The following is an 18900-nucleotide window of genomic DNA, read 5'->3' as shown; positions in this document are numbered from 1 at the left end:
GAAAGCAGAGAGGAACGAGGTGCTATTAATACCAGACTCCAGGCTCCATCTTCCCCAGGAGGTGCTCCTCTGTCAATCTCCCCACAATCGTCACTGTCTGGTGGCACCAGTAGTCACTTGGGCATGAGACAGGTGCATGTGGGGACTGCTGATTCATCCTCCATTCTTCCAGGGTGAATGGCTTCTTCCCGTCCAAATCCAGCTCTGGCCACCGGCTACTACTGACGTGACTGGTCACCAGCTTGGGGCTTTGAACTTGTGATTTTTTTAAAAAAATTACCTTAAATCTAATTTTGGTACAATGTCATATAAACTCCTTTTGAAGGTCAAATCAGTTTTTCTAACAATGAGTTACATTCTCTAAGGCTAAGAGAAAGTAACTGTACAATAAGTCATAAAATAATCAAATAGGGACTTCTCTGGTGGTCCAGTGGATAGGGCTCCGAGCTTCCACTGCAAGGGGCCTGGGTTCGATCCCTGGTTGGGGAACTAAGATCCTACATGCTGAGAAGCATGGCCAAAAAGTAAAATAATAAAAAATAAAAAGAGGAACTAAAGAGCCTCTTGGTCAAGGTGAAAGAGGAGACTGAAAAACCTGGCTTGAAGCTCAACATTAAAAAAAACTAAGATCATGGCATCTGGTCCCATTGCTTCATTGCAAACAGAAGGGGAAAAAGTGGAAGCTGTGACAGATTTTATTTTCTTGGGCACCAAAATCACTGCGAATGATAATTGCAGCCATGAAATTAAAAGACGCTTGCTCCTTGTAAGGAAAGCTATGACAAAAATCTAGACAGTGTGTTAGAAAACAGAGACATCACTTTGCCGACAAAGGTCCAAATAGTGGCCATATCACACGGTATGAGGGATCTTAGTTCCCCCACCATGGATGGAACCCAAGTCCCCCTGCACTGGAAGCACAGAATCTTAACCACTGGACTGCCAGGGAAGTCCAATTTTAAACTGCGTAAAGCAACAATATAGACTCCCTAGACAGGAGTTGGAAAATGCTGATTGAAAAAAAAAAAAAAGACATCCAGACTCAGATCATGATCTCACCTGATGAAAGGGCGGGAGATGGCCAGAACGGTGCGGATGAACCAGGACGGGTGGACGATGATTAAGGACTTCAGGTTTTTCCGAAGTCTGTGTGGGGAGGCAGAGAGAGCAATATGGGCTCCCTGGGGGAAAAGCCCTGGGGAGGGAGCAGCTAACGGGTGTCACCCACTCTGTGAGCCCAGGTGGTGCTCTGGGGAGAAGACTGAGTCTTGGTTAAGCTAAGCCCACCCCCTCCACCCCTTGCAGAGTCTGCAGGTGGCAGACTGGCCCCGGAACCCGGCTCCCTCTTTAGATTCTGAGCATCTGACTGTGTGGCCATGTGCATGTGTGTGTAAGTCACTTCAGTCGTGTCCAGCTCTTTGTGACTCCATGGACTGTAGTCCACTAGGCTCCTCTGTCCATGAAATTCTCCAGGCAAGAATATTGGATGGGGCTGCCATGCCCTCCTCCAGGGGATCTTCCCGACCCAGGGATTGAACCCACATCTTTTACATCTCCTGCATTGGCAGGTAGGTTCTTTACCACTAGCGCCACCTGGGAAGCCCTTGCGGGGCCACATCACCTCTCATTCCTGAAAGATTTTCTAGGGCCCCCAGTTCTAAGCACCTGTTATGGGCATGTTGAACTGCAGCCCTCTTTGTCTGGGAACAGGATCACTGCAGGGGTCATTAGCTAAGGTGAGATCATATCCCAGCAGGGCCTTCCCCCTAATCCGCAATCACTGGGGTGTCCTTATAAAAGGGGGCATTTGCATATAGGCGTGCACAGGGGCTGTTCTCCCTCACAGCTCCAGAAGGAACCGACCTTGCAGACAACTTGACCAAGGACTTCTAGCTTCCAGAACTAGGGGACGACACACTTCTGCTGTTTAAGCCACCCATTCTGGCGCTTTGTTATGGCCGCGCCAGCCTCGCCCTTTCAGAGTCGGAGGGACTTCAGTGCTCGGGTCCCGGGGCACACTGAGGCCGTCCCCCAGCCCCATCCGCTCACCTCCTGTCGATCATCTGGTAGCACTTTTTCAGCCAGCCAATGCCTGGCATCCTCCGCCGGGGCGTGGCGCCGTTCAGGTACACGATCATGTAATCTTCCGCCACGAGGAGCTCCAGGCTGCTGATGACGTACCTGGTCACGGGGCACAGAGGACCGGGGACCCGGCAAGACTGGCTCAGAGTCAGGAAGCCCAGTTCCCCGGGACTAAGCCCTGTGGCCCCGTTCTTTCTCTTTCCACCTGCCCTGGCTGTGTCACACCTGTTTAGGTGTCGTTGGCTGTCCTGGCATGCTTAGCCGGATAGCAGAGGAGGGGAGCAGAGGACTCCCAAACACCCCCCAAGTCTGGGTCAGTGGGCACAATGATTGTAGTAGTTACTATCTTACTGAGGAGTTTTGTTTGTTTGTTTGTTTTTTAAATTGAGTTCCTTGGACTGCAAGGAGATGAAACCAGTCGATCCTAAAAGGAAATCAACCCTGAACATCATTGGAAGGACTGATGCTGAAGCTGAAGCTCCAGTACTTTGGCAACCTGATGGGAAGAGCCCACTCATTGGAGAATACCCTGATGCTGGGAAAGATTGAACCACAGAGGATGAGATGGTTGGAGGGCATCACCAACTCAATGGACATGAATTTGAGCAAACTCCAGGAGACAGCGGAGAACAGGTAAGCCTGGCGCCCTGCAGTCCATGGAGTTGCAAAGAGTTGGACACAACTTAGCAACTAAACAACAATTTTTTTGAGTGTTTACTAAGTGCCAAGTGATTTATCCTCTTGAACTCATCTAATGTCTCCATTAATTCTGGAATGTAAGTTTCAACAGCCCCAAATGCCCTAGGGGGACAGGTACCCACAAACAGTGGTCCACTGCACCTGACTTTAGGGACCTGGGGTCCATCCCAGCTGTGTCTCCCCCTAAGTGATTTCCAAGAATCCTCTCCTCTTTCAGCCTCCACTTCCCCATCTGTAAATTAGGGAGACTGGGCTCCCTGGTAAGTCAGGCCACTTTCTGATCTGACCGTCCATGGGTACTTCCTCTTCCTCTGGCCCACCTGGCACCCTCACCCCCTTGAGGAAGAAGGAAACCTTCATAATAATGAAAATTGGAGTGGTAACGATTTGCTCAGCTCTTACTGTCATCTGCCAGTATTTTTTATTTTTATTTTTTGCCACACCAGGAGGCATATGGGATCTTAGTTCTCCGACCAGGAATCAGACCCATGGCCCTGCATTAAGAACCCGAGGAAGGTGTGGTCTTAACCACTGGACACCAGTGGAGTCCCACCAGATGCTTTATGCTTAATTATCTGTCTCCATCCTAGCAAAACTGTACCTGTGTGTCCTTGGGCAAGTGACTTAACCTCTCTGTGCCTCAAGCACTGCAGCCACAGAATGGGAGGCAACTGTAACTACCCCACAGGGTCTTGTTGGGGATGGAACATGTTCTCACGTACAAAGCCCTTAGCATTGTGGCTACCACAGTGGGCATGCATGCTCAGTCACTTTAGTCGAGTCTGATTCTGTGTGACCCTATGGACTGGGGCCTGCCAGGCTGCTCTATCCATGGGATTTTCCGGCAAGAATACTGGAGTGGGTTGCCATGTCCTCCTCCAGGAGATCTTGCCAACCCAGGGATCAAACCCAGGTCTCTTGTGTCTCCTGCATTGGCGGGTGGATTCTTTCCTGCTGAGCCACTGGGGAAGCCCACCCCATACATGCTCCATAAATGCTAGTGATGATGACAACAGCACCAGTGAGGCCCAGCAGGCGAGCAGAGGACTCAGATGCAGGTCTGCCCGTGGTCCAGCCCTTCCCTGGTGCCGGGCAGAACCACCCAATGTGGTCCTTGATGCCTGTCCTGCCCACTGGCTGGGAACCTCAGACCTGTGGGCAGCTGGGATGGAGCAGCCAGGTCACTTACAGGAAGAGGTTCTCCATGATGTAGTGGTAGTCGGGGGAGCTGCTGTCCGGGAGGAAGCAGGCGGCAAAGACGATAATGGCGTTGAGACCTTCGCCGTAGTACCCTGCGGAGAGGCAGCTGGTGAGCAGCCCTGCACAGGGCCGGGCAGAGCCCTCTCCCAGTTCTGAGTTGCCCTGCGCTCTGCCCCATGCGTGTGTCTCATAGCTGGCCGGCCCCCTCCCACCCACTGCCCATACTCAGAGGACATAGCTCTGAGCCCCAGCAGCCTGGCTACAGAAGCCAGAAAACACCTTCCATGGGGGGGTGCCAGCCACCGTCATGGGCACCTCTGGTGTGCCCCCAGGCGTCTAAGCCTTGCCCCCATGTGAGTTTTATCCCTGCACACCTAGACACTACAGCTTAACATCTCCCTGGCTCAGAAGAAGAGACCGAGGTTCAGAGAGGACTGCTGCTGGGCCCTTCAGTTGTTGGAGCCGGGAAGGGGCCCTCGGGGCATGGTCTCACCTCCGTGGGTCACCACCCTCATGTAGGGCCGGATCATGTGTAGATCGATCCGGTGTTCCTGTTCCCCAATGATCACCGTCCTCCACAGACGCCCGTTGGCTGCGCTGCCATCCTCCGCCGAACCGTCCCCAAACAGATCCGCGCTGTCCCCGGGCATGTTCTTGGCGGCGGCCACGGGGGTGTCATCTGGAGCAGGGCAGCAGGGAGGGTGAGCAGGAGGGACGCCTGAATCTGGACATCTCGTCCCAGCCTCCCTCTCTGGGCTGCCTTGGCCACCCGTGGCCACAGAGCCTCTTACTCTCCTCCCCAGGCCAGAGGAAGACCACTCATCTCACCCTTTTACTGGGTAGAGCCCCTTTCTTGATGTGTGACCTTGCACACATTTTTCCCCTCTCTGGGCTTCTCGGGGGTTCTTAACCACTCTTGAAATTATCTGTCTCTTGCCTATCTGTCATCCTGCAATCTTCCCACCTCAGAAAATAGCCTGACTGTTTTCCCAGCTGCTCAGGCCCCAAACCCAGCTACCATCTTAGACCTCTTTCCCCTTCATATTTCACATCCACCCAACAAATGCTGTGCCTCTGCTTCCATCCACATGGACACCACCATTGCTACCTTTTTGAAAAGTACTTATGTGGTTGTGCCCTCTTAGTTGCAGCATGCAGGATCTTTAGTTGCAGCATGCAGAATCTAGTTTCCTGACCAGGGATCGAACCTGGGCCCCCTGCATTGGGAGCATGGGGTCTTAGCCACTGGACCACCAGGAAATTCCCTGTTGCTATCTTTCTGACCTGTGTTCTTGCCTTGGAATATCAGCTCCAGTAGTACCCACCCAGCGAGGCCAGTCCCGACAACCCTGCAGAAGAACCCTCCCCACCCTAGGAAGCCTGGTTCAGGGTGTCTTGGGCTGGGCACTGTGGACATTTAGGGCCAGTCACTGTCTGTAGGGGGCGTCCCGGGCACTACAGAGTGTGGAGCAGCATCCCTGAACCCACCCCCTCGATGCCAGGATCCCCACAGTTGTGACAACCACAGATGCCCCCAAATGTGGCCCAGTGTCCCGTGGGAGGGTTGAATTGCCTGAGTGAGCCCCCCTGCCCTCTCCCATCACCTATTTCTCCCACAGCACCAGCGACCAGTGCAATTACCTTGTATCCATTTGTTCTGTTACCCAGAGCCCGGCTTCCTGACTGCCCTGAGAGCAGGCAGGCACCATGTTTTCCCGACGGGTCCCTGCCCTCTCTACCCTACCCCCACACGGCAATCAAGACCCTCTCCACAGACACCTGTGGAATCAGGGGGCGGCCCCTCCTTCTGGTCTTGATCACCTTTGATCAAGTGAATTGGGTGAAAGACACATCTCCCAGCAAAGTCCACAAGTCCACAAGAAAATGCACGTGGAGTCCCAGGGCCTGTTTTGGGAGTCTTGGGTTGGAAGCCCCACTCCAGGACTTCCCTGGTGAGCCAGTGGTTAAGACTCCATGCTTCCAATGCAGGGGGAACAAGTTCCCTCCCTGGTCTGGGAACTAAAATGCTACACAGCGTGGCCAAAAAAGAACCCCCAAAAACAACAAAAGAAGCCCTGCCCACCTTGAACCTCTGGGGAGGGAGGAGGGGGGACTCTGGCAAGATGGCCCCAGAAGCCGAGAGGAGCACTGGGGTCCAATTTGGGGGTCGGGTAGATATGGTGAGTGACCAACCTTACCTTCCCACTCCAGCTCATTGCCGTTCCCCAGGAACTCCAGTGAGTCGGTCTCATCAGGGGTCTCGATGTCATCCACGTTGATGTCCAGGTCATCGGGGGTGTCCAGGAAGTCATCTGACAGCAGGGAGCCCTCACTCTGGTCCAGGGAAATGTTGATCTCAGGGGCCACCAGTGTCTTTCGCTTACGATGAGCCCCGTTGAAGTTCAGCGTGTTGGGAGGGGCTGTGGGGGAAAGGGAAAACGGAAAGTCAAAGCAAAACCAAATCAGTTGCTTGTTTTTTCTTCCCCTTCTCCTATTCCAGACCCTACAGAGATCTGCTCTGCCCTGCCGTGGGGAGTGCTTAGAAATCAGACAACATCCTTTCACAGCAGCGGTTAATGGAACCATCCAGCTAGGAGGTCAAGGGCAGACACTTGGACATTGGACAGTCCTGGGTTCAGAGCCTGACCTTGCTACCCACCAGCTCTGTGACCCTGCAGTCCCACTTTGCTCTGAGCTTGATTCAGTTTTACCACCTGCAAAATGGGACTCACAGGTGAGTCGAGTCAAGGTCAAATGATGACATGGAGATTAGACCCCAGGCAGCCTGGTCTCCAGATCAAGCTCCAGCCCTGCCAGCATCTGCGCCTTTTTTTCCTTCTGGCTAAGGCTGAAGGAGAATGTCCGAGTTCTGCTTTTTGCCTTTCTGGGATGTGTGACTCTAACGGTTAACTTTTAGGGATCACATAACACAGGCCAGGCCCTCTGCCAAGCCCTAGCCCACGTTTTCATGTTCCGACTTCTCTAGACAGATATGTGTGCTCAGTCATGTCTGACTGTTTTCCACCCCATGGACTGTGGCCTGCCAGGCTCCTCTATCCATGGGATTCTCCAGGCAAGAATACTGAAGTGGGTTGCCCTGCCCTCCTCCAGGGGATCTTCCCGACCCAGGGATCGAATCTGTGTCTCTGGTGTCTCCTGGATCTCCTGCATTGGCAGGGGGATTCTTTACTGCTGAGTCAGTTGCAGCCTTGCTACTGCCCCATTGGACAGATGAGTAAACTGAGGTACAGGGAGGCAGGATCTTCCCACGTCACTCTGAAGCCATGGGGGTGGATATTCCCCATGGTTTGGACCACTTCCTCCTAAAGACTCTTAGCCTGGACTCTGGTCTCCTTATAAAAGGTGGTTTCACCTCCTGGGCTGCCCTCAAGGGGTTAAAACCATCTAACATCCCTTAGAGCAGAGCTAACCCCTCAGGCTTATGGGGTGTACAAGGGGAGGAGAGCCACCCCCTCCCCCAAAGGCAGCTCTGGGAAAAGAGGCTGACCTTCCAGAGACCCCAGAAATTCTCCCTGTTTCATTACACAGCCTTTGAAGACAAAATCAATAAACCAGTAGGAGAGTCCCTCACCAACTCAACGGACATGAGTCTGAGCAAACCCCAGAAGATCGTGAAGGACAGGGGATCCTGGTGTGCTGCAGTCCATGGAGTCGCAGAGAGTTGGACAGGACTGAGCGACTGAACAACATCAAGGAGAATCTCACCCCTCTTTTATATTGGATGACATTCATAGATCCATAATTAAATGGACCACATGTTTCTTAAAGTATTTATTTTTATTTATGTATTTGACTGTGCTGGGTCTTACTTGCAGCATGTGGGATCTAGTTCCCTGACCAGGGATCAAACCTGTGTCCCCTGCATTGGGAGCTTGGAGTCAGCCACTGAACCACCAGGGAAATCCTTGGATTACCTTTTTTTTTTTCATTTTGAATCTCATTTCTTTTTTTTCACTTTGAATCTCTCGATCCCTAAGCAACAGGTCAGACTGCTTCAAGAGACACTGCGGGATAGAAATATGCATTTTGGCAGAACATTATAAAGACACAAGTTACAGACCTCCCTGGTGGTCTAGTGGTTAGGAATCTGCCTGCTAATTCAGAAGACACAGGTTTAATCCTTGACCTGGGAAGATCCCACATGCCTCAGATCAACTAAGCCGGAGCACCACAATTACTGAGCCTGCACTCTAGAGCCTGTGCTCTGCAACGAGAGAAGCCCCTGCCATGAAAAGCCTGCATACTGCAAACAGAGAGGAGCCCCCGCTTGCTGCAGCTAGAGAGAGCCCTCGCACAGCAATGAAGGCCTAGCACAGCCAAAAATAAAGAAATAAATAAAGTGAAAAAGAAAAGTAATAAAAAACCCCATAAGTCACATTTACCGAGTGTCTGCTATGTGTGAGGCACTGGCATAATTTCCTGCTCTCACCATGACTTTGTGTGGTGGGAAATATTACCCATTTTACAGATGGGGACGTTGAGGCAGGGAGCTTCCCAGGGATATGACCCCAGTCCTCTCAATTTACCCTGCGTTTTTCACGGGAAGTGTGTTGGGAGCAGTGAATCAGGCATGCTTGATTTAAAATACTGCTTAACCTGGTGGTCCAGTGCTTAAGAATCTGTCTTTCAGTGCAGGGAATTTTGTTTGATTCTGGCTTCCCTGGTGGCTCAGATGGTAAAGAACCTGCCCACAATGCAGGAGACCCAGGTTCAATCCCTGGGTCAGGAAGATCCCCTGGAGAAGGGCATGGCAACCCACCCCAGCATTCTTGCCTGGATAATTCCACAGACAGAGGTGCCTGGTGGGCTGCAGTCCATGGGGTCACAAAGAGCTGGACATGACTGAGTGACTATTTTCATTCATTCATTCTTCCAGGAACTAAGATCCCACATGCCATGGAACAAATAAGCCTGTGCACCACACCTAAGACCCAACCCACCCAAAGAAATAAATATGTTAAAAAGAATACTGCTGCTTTTGCTGGTGGGATCAGGTTGTGGATCCCAGCATGGTGACTGCAAGACTGAAAGTGCAGGGAACCTTCGAGGCAGTAATGTCAGCACGTGGACCCGGAGGAAAGGGCGCTGAACCAAAGAGGATGATTCTTCAGCCTTAAAAAGTAATGGAATTTGCCTTTAAAAAAATCCAGTGGAATTTGCCCTGCCAAATTTCAGACTCATTGGGACTCGTGACCCCTTCATCCTTCCAATTTCTCCCATTTGCAGTGGGAATATCTATTCTGTGCCTGTCTCACCTTTGTACTTTGGAAGCAGAGAAATAGCTTGATTTTGTAGGTTCACAGTTGGAGAGGAATTTTGCCCCAGGATGAATCATACCTGAGTTCTCTGCCCTGACACCCCCATACCTTGAACACTTCAACTGATTAAATGTGACCCACCCACACAATGACAGGCAATCTGCTTTATTCAAAGTGCATGAATTTAAATATAAATCTCATTTAGAAAACACCCTCAATGGAAGTATCTAGAATCATGTTTGATCATGTAGCTGGCTACCATGGGCCAATCAAGTGAATCTATACATTTAACGATCACATCCCCCATCTCAAGTTTCTTTAAAAAATTTTTTTTAATTAATTAATTAATTTATTTGCTTATTTATTTTTGCCTGCACTGGGTCTTGTTGCTGCATGCAGGCTTTCTCTAGTTGCAGCAAGCAGGGGCTACTCTCCAGTTGCGGTGTGCAGGCTTCTCACTGAGGTGGCTTCTCTTGCTGCTGAGCACGGACTCTAGAGTGTGGGCTAGGTAGTTGGGGAGCATGGGTTTAGTTGCTCCACAGCATGTGGGATCTTCCCGGATCAGGGATTGAACCCTTGTCTCCTGCATTGGCAGGTGGATTCTTTACCACTGAGCCACCAGGGAGGTCCCTCAAGTTCCTTAACTTAATCCTGTCTGCAAAATTGCTTTTGCCACCTGAGGGAACATTCGTGGCTTCCTAGAATTAGAATCTGAATACCTTTGGGGGCCATCATTGAGGCGGTCACACCTAGGAAGTGAGGTACTGTTACCACACACCCCTCGTTTTACGGAAGTGGGAAGTGGAGGCCCAGAGGGGAGAAGGGAGTCACCCAAGGTCACCCTGTAGGGATGTGACAACACTGGGGAGAGAATATATGCTCAGGTGGGAAAAATGGCTGGTACTCTAGGGTGACCAGCCATTCAGATCCATAAAGTTTGATCCCAGAGAACTGGGACAACTTGATCCCCCTACCTGGCTCATGGGCATAGTATGCTATGGGGGTAGGCAGAGTTGGTACTCGCTGCTGTGTGACCTCAGGGATGTGGCTGTCCCTCTCTGAGCAGTCCTTCCCCTCTAGGGTGGGCTCTGTGATGGGCTGCATGGGGGAGATGCAGGCAGAGTGGGAACTCTCAGCAGGACTCTGCCAGGAGATGACATCGAGGAGAACATGTGTTTGACGTAGGCCATCTGGCTGCCCTAGACCTCCTGTTTTCAAAGTCTAGGCCTTTGGGTCCTCAGACCCATGAGCCCTCTTGAGTGCTCAGGGCAGGAGAGCCCCCTGATTTTATGCCTGGCATTCCCCTGAGCACTTTACATAAATCATCTCATTTAATCCTTGTATACCCCTTCTGTGGAAGGCTCACTACCTGCATTTAGTACATAAGGAATTGGAGGCGCACAGAGGCTGAGCCTCCAGTTCAAGGACACACAGCAACACCACACACTGACTTCACGATGGTGCCCACACACACCTCTGGGTCACCACCACAGTTGCTTCTCCCTACAGGCCTTGGAGCTGAACAACCCCCTTTTGTGACATTCCACCCAGGAGGCATGGCCTCTGACATTTCTACAGTTACAGTCCTGGGCAGAGCCCAGATCGTGTGCCCGTTTCTGCACACATGGAAACTTACAGGACGTGTCTTCTGTGGGGCTGCCAAGCAAGTCCATCCCCGTCTCTTCCGGGAGTGGCCTGCAGACCCAGCCGGGAGTGGACACCAGCCACCAGCCAACACAAGTCCAGCCGCAGAAGCGTGGAGTTCAGACAGAATGATAGCAACAGAATCTGTTTAGTTTTGGGAAATCATTGGGAGAAAATACATCTGTTCATGAGCATAGAAAATCACACACCATCAGTGCCAGAGGGCCTTCATCAGGACATCAAACGAATATTAAGCCTTTTTTTAATACTTTTTTTTTGATGTGGATCATTTGTTGGGCTTTCCTAGTGACTCAGATAGTAAAGAATGAGCCTGCAATGCGAGAGACCTGGGTTTGATCCTTGAGTCAGGAAGATCCCCTGGAAGAAGGCATGGAAACCCACTCCAGTATTCTTGCCTGGAGAATATCATGGATAGAGGAGCCTGGTAGGCTGCAGTCCATGGGGGGGTCAAAGAGTCAGACATGACTGAAGCCTCTAACATATACACATATTGAATTTGTTACAATATTGCTCCTTTTTGTTTTTTTAAATCCCCCCCCCCCACATGTGGGATCTTAGCTCTCCCACTAGGGATAGAACACTTGCCCCCTGCATTGGAAGGTGAACCAGGAAGTCCCATAAACCTTTTTTTTTTTGGATAGTAAAAGCTGGGGCCCAGAGAAAAGGAGGGTCTCATCTATATTATATTTGGAATATAAGCAGCATTCTTCACGGGCTGACCCCACAGGGGTCTCCGATGAGCCAGAAATTGTCCAATAGACAAAGCAGACAACTGAGAGAGCTCTCCATGGCCCATGCTCGACAGGCCTGACCAACAAAACATATCATGAAGTATCGGCTGGTGATTCAAAGTACAAAATAAAACGTCCACGAGTCCATACAGAAGTAAGCAAGTGACTGAATAAACATGGGGAGAAGAGACAAATTTTTCTTGCACAGAAGAATTTCAAATAATGTATGTAAATTCTCTATCCCCAAGAAGATGGAGAGTAACTTCTCTGTAAGCACGAGTTGGGCACGGTGACTTCCTTCCAAAGGGGACAGTATGGGAAGAAGGGAGGCGTGACTCTACAGTGGAGACAGCTGACCAGCACGACCTCAGCCCGGGGATGCAGGTCAACACCAAGAGAGAGTCATGCTGATGACAGGCACCCCAAGATGATGGATGAGACGGCCCCTCACCTGTGTCCTCCAAACCACACCCAGCGCCCCAGTGTCACCGTGAGAAAAACACCAGATAAACTCCCATAGAGGGAAGTTCTACAAAATCTCTGACCCCAGTCCTCCTCAAAGCTGTCAAGGGCATCAACAACAAGGAAAGTCTGTGATGGACCTCCCTGGAGGTCCAGTGGTTAAGACTTCACCTACCAATGCAGGGGGCGAGGGTTCGATCCCTGGTCAGGGGAGCTAAGATCCCACATGCCTCCTGGCTAGAAAACCAGAACTTAAAACAGAAGCAGTGTTGTAACAAATTCAATAAAGAATTTAAAAATGGTCTATATCAAAAATTTTTTTTCTTTTTTAAAGTCTGAGAAACAGTCACAGCCCAGAGAAACCTAAGGAGACATCATGACTAAATGTTACATGGGATCTTGGGTGGGATCCTAGGAAAGAAAAAGAATATTAGGAGAAAATTACTATGGATATCACAATAAATTGTGGACTTTGGTTAATAATGACGTATCAATACCAGTCTATTAATTGTAATATAAGTATCAGTCTCATGTAAGATGTTAATTATAGGAGGGGTGTGTTTGGAAGTTTTCTGTAATATTCTTGCAACTTTTCTGTAAATCTAAAGCTACTAAAAAGTAAAATTTTAAGAAGAGAAAGGCAGCCAGCTATGCATCTGTGCCCCTTTGATTGGTGGAGCACAAATTTGCAAAATAAGACCTGCTTTTCCTGGCAATGCCCAGCCTGTCTTTTGGACCACAGCTCACTCTGCCTGATTCTGACCCACGTGCTCCGGCTCCTTTGCTCCCCAGGGAAATTCTCAGGCAGAAGGGTTTGCAGAGTGCACAGGGCTGTCAGAGGCTCCAGTGCAGGGCCTGCTGACTCAGGGAGGCACTGCAGCGGTAATTCATCTCTACAACTCAGCAGTGCCAGCTCAGCTAAACGGGGAGTTGTTTTGACGGAGGACAGTAGGGTTTTTTTTTTTTTTCTTTTCGAATTGTGCTGCAGAAGACTCTTGAGTCCCTTGTCAATCCTAGAGGAAATCAACCCTGAATATTCATTGGAAGGACTGATGCTGAAGCTGAAGCTCCAATACTTTGGCCGGCGAAGAGCCGGCTCATTGGAAAAGACCCTGATGCTGGGAAAGATTGAGGGCAAGAGGAGGAGGGGGCGACAGAGGAGGAGATGGTTGGATGGCATCATCAACTCAGTGGACATGAGCTTGAGCAAACTCTGGGAGAAAGTGAAGGACAGCCTGGTGTGCTGCAGTCCATGGGGTTGCAAAGAGTCAGACACGACTTAGTGGCTGAACAACAACAAGTACACATTTATTCCATTGCCTCTGTTCTTCGTAGGGCATGAGCTGGCACCCTCTGCAAGATGGAATCTAATCATGCTTCTTCCTCCACACCCTTCCCCCACCCCGCCCACCCTTCTCCCATTCACCATCCTTTGAATGTTCTTTGAGTAACCACTATCTTCCAGGAGTATTGGTGGGTCTTGGAGGTAAAGGATGACATGGGTGACGCCCTGCTCTCATGGAGGTCAAAAGTCACAACTATGCAGAGGTGCAAAGGAAATGAAGACACATATCCATGCAAAAACTCATACCTGAATGCTTACAGCAGCGTGATCACAATGGAGACAACCCAAATGTCTATCAAGTGATGAATGGATAAACAAAACATGGTCCATCCACAGATTGGAATATTATTCAGCTTCGAAAAGGAGAGAAGTGCTGACACCGACTACCATGTGGAGGGACCCTGAGGACAGGATGCTCGGTGAGAGAAGCCAGATGCAGAAGGACACACAGGGTGTGATTCCATTTATATGAGACGTTGAGAACAGGCAAATCCACAGACACAGAGAGTGGGTTTGTGGTTGCCAGGGGAATGGGGAGTGACTGCTAATGGGAATGGTTTCCTTTTGGGGTGATGGTATGTTTTAGAACTAAATAGAGTTGATGGTTGCACAACAGATGAGTTGTGCATTTAAGATGGCTATTTTTACATTATGGAAATTTCACCTCCATTTAAAAAAGCAAAAAACAAGGTTCAGATTAAGTCAGAAGGTTTTAAAGAGGCATCTTTCTTTCAGGTTGAGATAAGACAACTCACATGCCCGTTTGATGAACACGTTGCTCTGTCCCTCTGGTCTGTAGCTGACACCCATGCTCTGAACATGGGGAGGGCAGCTGGTAATTCACGAATACGTCCAGGGTTCCAGAGGACAGGAGGCACACTGCCTCCTTGCAAGGTTACCCGAAATTGTGCTCCCAAATTGCAGACTGGCAGCTGATGAACCGCCGCTAGCTCTGTCCTGCCCACACAGCATTTCACAACATTTAAAACTCACTGTCAAATCAGAGATGAGACACAAAAAGTCTAGATTTCAGTCTTTTCTTGAATCAGATCTGCCATCCTTGTATGGTAACCACCACCAGGAGCTGACTGTCCGCCACCCCTGCTCACCTGGATGTTGGAATTTCCTTCTAGTTCCTTTTCTCATTGACTCTGCCTTCTCTGCACCCGTCAGTTTGAGGCTGAAGTCCTGTTGTGCTAGAATCAGCTAGAACCGTCATTTACCCCAAGGCAGGACACTCCCTGTGTTGAAATATTGCCATCTTGGTGAAATGCATCACCTTATTTGCTCCTCACAGCATGCCTACCAGGCAGGGAGAAGACTGTTTCACAGAGGAGGAAGCCAAGGTTAAACCAGGGAGAGCGGGGAGGGCTGAACCGTTTATAGTGGCTGAGCTGAGCCCAGTCACTGCCCACTACTGCCCCCTTGTGCCCAGTCTGCACATGTCCACCAGCCCCTCAGGTCCACAGTGCTACAGCTTTCAAGGCCAAGTGTGGCTCAGTTCCTAAATTGCATCTGACTCTTTGGAACCTTATGGGCTGCAGCACGCCAGGCTTCCCTATCCTTCACCGGCTCCTGGAGCTTGCTCAAACTCATGTCCATCGAGTTGGTGATGCCTTCCAACCATCTCACCTTCTTCTCTTCCTGCCCTCAATCTTTCCCAGCATCAGGGTCTTTTCCAATGAGTCAGCTCTTCACATCACAGGGCCATAGTACTGGGGTTAATTCCCCAAGCATCAGAAAGATCTCCGCTTCTGCAGACCTGAAACCCCTTCACGAACTCCAAGTGGATCCAGATGGCTGGACCCATGTAGCACCTGCTTTCTGTCTGTGTTGGGAAACCCACGTGAAAAGTGGGGTCCCCCGGCTCTACCAGGTGTACGGTGTGGCTTTATCCTTCTGGCGTGGGTTGGCTTGCATCCCCTCAAAACGTAACTCAGGTCTGAACTCCCAGTACCTAGGAATGTGACCTATTTGGAATAGTTGCAGACATTGTTAAGATGAAGTCATACGAGACTCACTGGTGGGCTCCTAAGAAGAGGGAAGTTTGGACACATGCACAGAGAAGAGGGCCATGGGAAGATGGAGGCAGACACAAAATCAAAACTACAATGAGGTACCACCTCACACTGGTCCAAATGGCCATCATCAAAAAGTCTGCAAACAATACATGCTGGAGAAGGTGTGGAGGAAAGGGCACCCTCCTACACTGTTGGTGAGAATGTAAATTGGTGTAGTCACTATGAGAACGGTATGGCAGTTCCTTCAAAAACTAAAAATAGAGTCACCCTGTGATCCGGCAATCCTACTCCTGGGCATATCTCCAGAGAAAACCAAAATTCGAAAAGATATATACCCCCTTATGTTCACTGCAGCACTGTTTACAGTGGCTAAGACATGGAAGCAACCTAAATGCCCACTGAGGGATGAGTGGATGAAGAAGATGTGGGACATATAGACCACGGAATATTACAGCCATGAAAAGAACAAAATGATGCCATTCGCAGCAACAAGGATATACCTTGAGATTGCCATACTGAGTGAAGTAAGTCAGGCAGAGAAAGACAAATATCATGATATTGCTTATATGTGGAATCTAAAAAAATGGTACAAATGAACTTATTTACAAAACAGAAAGAGTTACAGATGTAGAAAATAAACTTATGGTTACCAGAGAGTGAGTAGGGGGATAAATAGAAAGATTAAGATGGACATATACACACTTTGTTGCTGTTGTTTGGTCCCTAAGGCAAGTCTGACTTTTGCGACTCCATGGACTGCAGCACACCAGGCCTCCCTGTCCCTCACTATCTCCAGGGGTTTGCCCAAGTTCATGTCCATTGAACCAGTGATGCTATCCAACCATACACACTACTTTACATAAAATAGATAACTAATAAGGACCTATTGTATAGCACAGGCAACCCTACTCAGTGCTCTGTAATGACCTATATGGGAACAGAATCCAAAAAAGAGTGGCTACATGTATATGTATATAACTGACTCACTTTGCTGTATGCCTGAAACTACACAATGTTGGGAACCAACTATACGCCAAAATTTTTTAAAAAACTAAAAAATAAAACACAAGCTTAAAAAAAACAGATGGAGGCAAGGAGTGATGCATCTACAAGCCAAAGAACAAGGATGGCCAACCACCACCCGAAGCAGGAAGAGGCAGCGAGGATCCTTCCCTAGCACCTTCAGAGGGAGCATGGCCCTGCTGACACCTTGATTTTGGATGTTTAGCCTCCAGAACTGTGAGAGAAAATGTCTCCTGTTTTAAGCCAGCTTGTGGTACTTTATTAAAGCACTATCCAAATTTCCCTCATGGGAATTCCTTCTGGACATGACGTCTGTGAACCCTCCAACCTGACACCTATGATCTAACCAGGCTCACTTACATACTGCAGTCCCTACCATGCGAAGGTCCTCTCTGCCCCAATGCCTTTGCACATCCTGCCCCCACTGACTAGAGGGGCCACTTCCTGCTTTCTTTGCCCAGTGAAATTGCCTAGCTTTTGAGGCTGGGTCAGTGTCCTCCAGAAGACCCTGTCTGAATCTGACCTCCACCTCACCCCTGCATTCTGCCTCTTCCTCTCTTGCTTTGGTGAGTCACAGGCCTGGCCCTGGAAGAAGCAGCCCTCAGCAAGGGTCTGTTGAAGGAAAGATTAAGTCAGGGCACATTTTGCAAGTGGCGGGGAAAGGCCAAAATCAAGAAATACCTGTCACTCAGAATCAGCTGATATTGCAATAGTTCTGGCTTCAGAGGTGGCCCCTAGACCTAGTTCTATGCTCAGGTCCTAGACTCTGTCTTAATGTTACTCATGGTGTGAAAGAAAGGAATTGGGAATAAACTGTGGGCCCCAGGACCTTTGAATATGCCTCCTGCTTCCCAAGGGGCTTCCCAGGTGGCTCAGTGGTGAAAGAATCTGCCTGCCAATGCAGGAGACACAGGTTTGATCCCTGGTTTGGGAAGATCGCCAGAAAAGGGGATGGCAACCCACTCCAGTATTATTGCCTGGAAAATCCCATGGACCGAGGAGCCTGGTGGATTATAGTCCACGGGGTCACAAAGAGTCGGACACGGCTGAGCACTGCTTCCCAAACAGTGCTCCAGGGCTTCGATGGCCTTCAGATTGGCCACGCTGCCTCAGTTGCCCCTCCAGGGCTTCTCAGCTTCTGCTTCTGCCTGATCCACAGCCACCTCTGATGCAGGGTAACAGCAAAAACTCTTTATGAGCATTAAGTAGGCTTTTCAGAGGCTCAAAGCTGGACTAGCAGCTCCAGGGCTTATAATAGGACTCTTGCAAACCTAAGTCAAGGGAACTGCAGAGAGGCCTTCAAAAATTATAAGCAACTTTGGTGGTTTCAGACACTCAGATAAATCTACCCTCTTCTGCACTTTCTGACACCTTTTTCCACTTATGTTGTTCTGGTCTCCCCCAGCACCATCACCTCTTGGCTGGATCAGAAAGCCTTGTGGAGGAACTTCCCTGGTGGTCCAGTGACTAACACTCCACACTCCCAGTGCAGGAGGCCTGTGTTCAATCCCTGGTCAGGGAATTAGATCCCACATGCCGCAACTACAGATCTAACCACAACTAAGACCTAGCAAGGTAAAGAAATACTTTTAAAAAAGAAAGCCTGGGGTTGAGAGCAGAATCACAGACCTCCCAGCCCTCGCTCCCCATCCCCCACTTCACCCCGGCCAGTCACGCTGGCTCAGCAGATGCAAACAGGATGTTCTGGACCTAAAGGTGTTCTCCCAATGCCCAATATGACTGTGTTTGGAGACAGGGTCTTTAGGAGGCAACTGAGATTGAAGGAGGTCAAAAGTGTGTAGCCCTGGGACCTCTCTGGTGGTCCAGTGGTTGGGAATCCACCCTTCCACTGCAGGAGGTGGGGGTTTGATCCCTGGTTGGGGAACTAAGATCCCACATGAGCAGTCCAAAAAAAAAAATGTGTGGGGCCCTGATCCCTTAGGACTGTGGCCTTACAAGAGGAGGGAGATCCACAAGAAAGCTCTCTTTCCACCACTGAGAACAGAGGAAACGCCATGTTGCAAGAAGCCAGGAAGAGAGCCCTCACCAGAAGCCAGCCCTGCTGGCACCATGATCTCAGACACCCAGCCTCCAGAGCTGTGCAAGAATAAACACCTGCTGTTGAAGCTGCCCTGTGTGCCGTATTCTGTTGTGACAGCCCAGCATCACTGGAGAGCAGGAAAGAGAAACAGCAGAGTGGGTGGGGGACAGTGGACGCTCAGGGCGCCCCATCACTTCCTGCCCTAAGCCCACGGCTCCGGCCTGACAGTTTTTAGGACTGCTGAGCTGGACAACATGAAATCTCTGCTGTGTGTGTGTTGAGCTAGGAGAGGAAGCATGCTTGGCCTACCCTCTGCAGGGATGGGTACATACAGACAGAGACTGAGCATAGG

The 18900-nt window shown here is 49.9% G+C and overlaps 1 protein-coding gene and 1 long non-coding RNA gene across 6 annotated transcripts in view; one reads left to right on the top strand and one right to left on the bottom strand.

The window, feature by feature from the left end:
* ATCAY (ATCAY kinesin light chain interacting caytaxin) overlaps positions 1–18900 on the bottom strand; it is a 40395-nt gene that overhangs the window by 11876 nt on the left and 9619 nt on the right. Inside the window, exons 1-9 of one of the 5 annotated variants that reach the window (XM_043466194.1) lie at positions 14573–14801; positions 14219–14455; positions 13710–13864; positions 10897–10955; positions 6180–6401; positions 4475–4660; positions 3971–4073; positions 2050–2181; positions 1060–1146 (exon numbers count right to left, since the gene is read on the bottom strand). In XM_043466194.1, the coding sequence (XP_043322129.1) occupies positions 1060–1146; positions 2050–2181; positions 3971–4073; positions 4475–4660; positions 6180–6401; positions 10897–10933 (767 nt within the window). In that variant the 5' untranslated portion in view covers positions 10934–10955; positions 13710–13864; positions 14219–14455; positions 14573–14801. Of the gene's footprint in view, positions 1–1059; positions 1147–2049; positions 2182–3970; positions 4074–4474; positions 4661–6179; positions 6402–10896; positions 11049–13709; positions 13865–14218; positions 14456–14572; positions 14802–18900 lie in introns of those variants that run through there. The other 4 variants (XM_043466193.1, XM_043466198.1, XM_043466197.1 and 1 more) reach the window with 4 other exon arrangements.
* LOC122440226 lies at positions 2657–8566 on the top strand. Its single transcript, XR_006269069.1, has 3 exons — positions 2657–2715; positions 6482–6715; positions 7531–8566. It is a non-coding gene; the product is annotated as an uncharacterized LOC122440226 (long non-coding RNA).

The sequence above is a fragment of the Cervus canadensis genome, chromosome 4 (genome assembly GCF_019320065.1).
Source record: "Cervus canadensis isolate Bull #8, Minnesota chromosome 4, ASM1932006v1, whole genome shotgun sequence".
NCBI lineage: Eukaryota > Metazoa > Chordata > Mammalia > Artiodactyla > Cervidae > Cervus > Cervus canadensis.
The sequence above is the reverse complement of the archived record's forward strand: the minus strand, read 5'-3'. Positions and strand labels throughout refer to the sequence as shown.